Source organism: Quercus lobata, chromosome 5 (genome assembly GCF_001633185.2).
Source record: "Quercus lobata isolate SW786 chromosome 5, ValleyOak3.0 Primary Assembly, whole genome shotgun sequence".
Taxonomy (NCBI): domain Eukaryota; kingdom Viridiplantae; phylum Streptophyta; class Magnoliopsida; order Fagales; family Fagaceae; genus Quercus; species Quercus lobata.
In genome coordinates this window covers 48,062,353-48,067,224 of record NC_044908.1, presented here as the reverse complement: position 1 = coordinate 48,067,224, position 4,872 = coordinate 48,062,353, and the positions used below count along the sequence as shown (strand labels likewise).

Below are 4,872 nucleotides of genomic sequence, written 5' to 3'. Positions count from 1 at the left end.
ATTAATTGTGTCAAATATAAGACTGAAAAATGTTCATGCTAGTGCTAGCTAAGACATGCAATAAAAATGGTGACAGTTTGGTAAGAAAATATGCTGTGTCTTTTCTCAAAAACAGAAAAAGAAAATATGCTGTCTCTCTAGCTATTAGCAAAAATATGCTGTGTCTCTCTTGGTCCTCATGGTCATGGGACATCTCTATATTTGAGACATTTCTTCTTTGTGACTCATAAATGAGAGAGAGAGAGAGCCGTTAAAAATTCGTATATTACCGATATGCCCCAATTTTGACTACGATTCCTAATCATTAATTAAAGGGAAAATCCTTCAAAATCCTAATCATTTATGACTAAGTGAATGATTTAGATTTTACCGTACTGTCAATAATTTGAATAAATAACATTTATTTAAAATTTGATAATATAAAAAAAAAATTCAATCCACTAATTTGAATGGTTAGAATTTCAACAATTGTTAAGACTTTTAGAAAATTTCTCTTCAACCATTTGTGTTTGTTTGGTATTGGATTATAAGCTTTTAAAAAAAAAAAAAAATTATATACAACTATTTAAAACTTCACCTTTTTCTTATTTTTTCATAGTAGAAATATATTTTAACACACTTTAAAAAAAAAAAAAACATTTCAGTAAAAGCTAATAAATGTATTCATAAGGCAGAAATAGTTTAAAGATTTGATGATGAGAATTACCCATGGTTTTGAGGTGAATTTTATTCCTTTCAAATGAGACAACTAAAGCACAGTGATAGTGTTTTTCAAAGGAAATTCAATGCAATACTAATGAAGTGCTATTATCATGAAACCTGCCTCATAAAATAAGAAATATTAATAATAATAATAATTATTATTATTTCAAAAGCTTTGTTTTATTTATTAAAAAAAATATGGTAAAGAATTCCATCTAGCTGAAAATATCTCACTATGACAGTATACCAATTCCAACTGAAATGATTTAAGCATTAATGATTCAGTCAGTAGCTTTCCTAGACCCAACTATTCTCGTATCTTTGATTTAAGCACTAATGATTTAGGCCACGATTTATTTTAGCAAATGAATTTGTCAAACTTTTCTACTCTCCAAAACCAGTGAGTGATACATATTTTATTTTTTCAAATAATCTATTCGTCATTAAAAAAATAAAAAACTTTAAAATGGTAACGAGATGGTGATTTGCACAGGAAGTCATGGTCCACGAAATGTTTTCGTAAACTTGCAATGAACTTACGTGGAAAGGACGAGGAAGAAACAGACTTAACACTTAACATTGACTGAATCAGAAATTGCAGAAACTTAAAAAATAAAAAAAAGATAGCTTGGCACATTGTGGCAGTCAACTACTAGTAATTAGCAAATAGTATCAATAGCAATAGCAATATAGTATACAACCCTCACCTCCCAAACACGTCGCTTAGTGGTAGAAAATTTTTGTGACTAATTACAATAGTAAGTTCGAAAATTATGAGTTCAAGTAATAGCAAATCCTACTATTACTCAACCAATTGACCACGTGCGAGAGTCTTAATTACTAATAATTAGCGAGTATCAATAGCATACAACTCTTAACTCCCGAGTAAGTCGCTTAGTGGTAGAAAATCTTTGCGATTAGTTACACCTATAAGTTCAAGTATTATGAGTTTAAGTAGTAGTAAATCCCACTGTTACTGAGACAGTTTCATGCCATATTACGGGAAGAACGTGACCACACCTACCAAACTCTCACTTATTTATATTTATCAAAAAAAGAAGAGAAAAAAATTCAATAGCATATACCCCATATAAAAGGAATCTCTCAACCCACAAACCCCTCCGACTCATTTCATGATTGATCTCTCAATTCTTTACACAAAAAAACCAAATAAGAAAATAAGAAACCCATTTATTTTAGCTAGACCTATATAGCCTATAGGCAGTTTCCAAGCCAATGGAGGCGTGCATCATCACAAACACAAAGCACGACAAAAACTAGGTCCACCATCATCACCAACACCACCACAAAAACCCTTTCATTCCATTTCTAAAAGAAAAGGTTCTCATTTTCATTTCAAAAAAAAAAGAAAAGAAAAGAAAGAAGAATGGCAAACAACAAAAACACAACCAAGAAAGAAGCGCAAGCCCTTCTGTTAGGGCGGTACGAGGTCGGAAAACTCCTAGGCCACGGTACGTTCGCGAAAGTCTACCACGCTCGAAACGTGAAAACCAACGAAAGCGTGGCAATCAAGGTAATCGACAAGGAGAAAATCCTGAAAGGGGGTCTGATCGCTCACATCAAGCGCGAGATCTCGATCCTCCGCCGTGTCCGACACCCGAACATCGTGCAACTCTTCGAAGTCATGGCCACGAAATCCAAAATCTACTTCGTCATGGAATACGTGCGAGGCGGCGAGCTGTTCAACAAGGTTGCCAAAGGTCGGCTCAAAGAGGACATAGCTCGCAAGTACTTCCAACAATTGATCTCGGCCGTCGCTTTTTGCCACTCGCGTGGGGTTTATCACCGCGACCTTAAACCCGAGAATCTCTTGCTCGACGACAATGGAGATCTGAAAGTTTCGGATTTCGGACTCAGTGCCGTGTCCGATCAGATTCGACAAGACGGGCTGTTTCACACGTTTTGTGGTACACCTGCTTATGTGGCTCCCGAGGTTTTGGGTCGAAAGGGCTACGAGGCTGGTAAGGTTGATATTTGGTCTTGCGGGGTTGTACTCTTCGTTTTGATGGCTGGGTATTTGCCTTTTCATGACCAGAACATTATGTCTATGTATAAGAAGATTTACAAGGGTGAGTTTCGGTGTCCGAGGTGGTTTTCGCCTGAGTTGATTCGGCTATTAACTCGGCTTCTTGATACAAACCCTGAGACCCGGTTTACGATTCCGGAAATCATGGAGAATCGGTGGTTTAAGAAGGGGTTTAAGCACATCAAGTTTTATATAGAGGATGATAGGGTGTGTAATGTGGTGGATGAGAAGGAAGAGGAGGAGGAAGATGATAATGATTCTGTTTCGTCTCTATCCGAGACGGAATCAGAATCGGGGTTTGAGGCTGCTAGGAGGTCGAAGAGGGTGGGCACGTTGCCGAGGCCGGCGAGCTTGAATGCTTTCGATATAATATCGTTCTCACGCGGGTTTGATTTATCTGGGTTGTTTGAAGAAGGTGGGGATGAGTCGAGGTTTGTATCTGGTGCGCCTGTATCGAGGATTATATCGAAATTGGAGGAGATAGCGAAGCTGGTCAGCTTTACAGTGAGGAAGAAGGATTGCAGGGTGAGCTTGGAGGGGTCAAGGGAAGGAATTAAGGGGCCATTGACGATTGCGGCTGAGATTTTCGAATTGACGCCGAGTTTGGTGGTGCTAGAAGTGAAGAAGAAAGGAGGGGATAAAGGAGAGTATGATGATTTCTGTAACAACGAATTGAGACCCGGGTTGCATAATTTGATGCTAGAAGAAGCTGAAGCAGCTGCAGCTGCTGGTGGTGCTGGTGCTGGTGCTGGTGGTTCTTCGTTTTCGTCTTCGGCTTCGTTTGCAGCTTCGGATACTTCTTCATACCCACCTTCATATCCTCCTTCGGATACTGAATAGAGTGGGAGTGAAAGAGATAGTAAAAAGAGAGAGAGAGAGAGAGATTGAGAAAGGAAGGGAAAAGGGTATGCTTTTCTTTTTTCTCTTTCTGTCTCACCTTTTTTCTTTTACTAAAATGTAGTATATGATATATGATTTCCTTTTCTTTGAATGTTCTGTTGTGTTACTTAGGAACTTTAGATTCATCTAATTTCGTATTTTATTGTTGTATCGGGAAATCCTAGATAAATTTATAAAGAATGGAGTACAGTTTTTCTACTTTCCATCTTCTTGGGTTGCTGAATGTGTATTACTAGTTAGTAATAATGGTACATTTTGTGGAATTACAAACTGCAACTAGTTTGGGACTGTTATTTAAGTTCATTCTACTATGGTGGCAAGTGGGGAATTAAAATCCTTCAATTTTTAAGTAAATTTGCTACTGAATTTCATATGGGGAATGTGCTATATCTGTTATTTTTGGCATCTATCCGCAATTTGTCAAATGTTACTAGGTTAAGAGATTTTGTGGGAGGATGTTAGAAGGTTAATGGCATTTTTCACATTCTGAATGTAGATAATGCACTTGATGATTAGTTTGAATTTGGGAAAGGGCAGTCCTCATCTGAATGGTTGATAAAGTAAAAGGGGGTTATGGAGAAGTAACTGTATTTTGATACAGAATTAGAAGTATGAGATGGAATCCTGGACTTAATGGATTCAAGAACAGCTTTCATGAAAATTGCATTTCTTCGTATGTAGTCTAGTGGGATATCACATTTGCTAATGTGAGAAATTATTCCAATGAGTAGGAATTTGTAATGAGTTCAAATAGAGAAGAACTAGTGGATAGTTCAATTTGGATTAGTCAAAGGACACCACTATAGCAGTAGAGTTTGATTTTATGTAAAAGCTATTGGATGAAGTTGTTGATGTTAAGTTGAACAACTGAGGTAGTGAAATGTGCTTGGGAAACTTAGATGATGGAGGGCAGTATATATGCAGGGATCCTGGTCTAAAGCTACTTTTAATGGGAATCATATTTTGTTCATTGTTACTTCTGATATCACTTTATGCTTGCTTTTCTTGATAAGAATAGTTTTGCTTTCCACCTTCTATTGTTGGGTACTCAAATACAACCTAAATGAGTTGTGATGGAAACCCTGATTTCTTTAGATGTGCAAGATGAATTGCAATGCAATCATGCTGGGGCATTGTTTGGTGTAAATGAAAGAGGGAAGTTGATTTATTACCTAATTTTGGTGAAATGTTGGTGCACATGATAGACACCCTGGAGAGTACAT

The 4,872-nt window shown here is 37.0% G+C and overlaps 1 protein-coding gene across 1 annotated transcript; it reads left to right on the top strand.

The window, feature by feature from the left end:
• Nucleotides 1-1,822: 1,822 nt before the first annotated feature.
• Nucleotides 1,823-3,942, top strand: LOC115991863 (CBL-interacting serine/threonine-protein kinase 12-like). The gene has a single exon (XM_031115816.1). The coding sequence runs from the start codon at nt 2,090-2,092 to the stop codon at nt 3,587-3,589; it is 1,500 nt and encodes a 499-aa protein (XP_030971676.1). The 5' UTR covers nt 1,823-2,089; the 3' UTR covers nt 3,590-3,942.
• The last annotated feature ends 930 nt before the right edge of the window (nt 3,943-4,872 follow it).

Coding starts and splice junctions, on each gene's coding strand:
- LOC115991863 (XM_031115816.1), top strand. CDS start 2,090: ATGGCAAACAACAAAAACACAACCAAGAAAGAAGCGCAAGCCCTTCTG.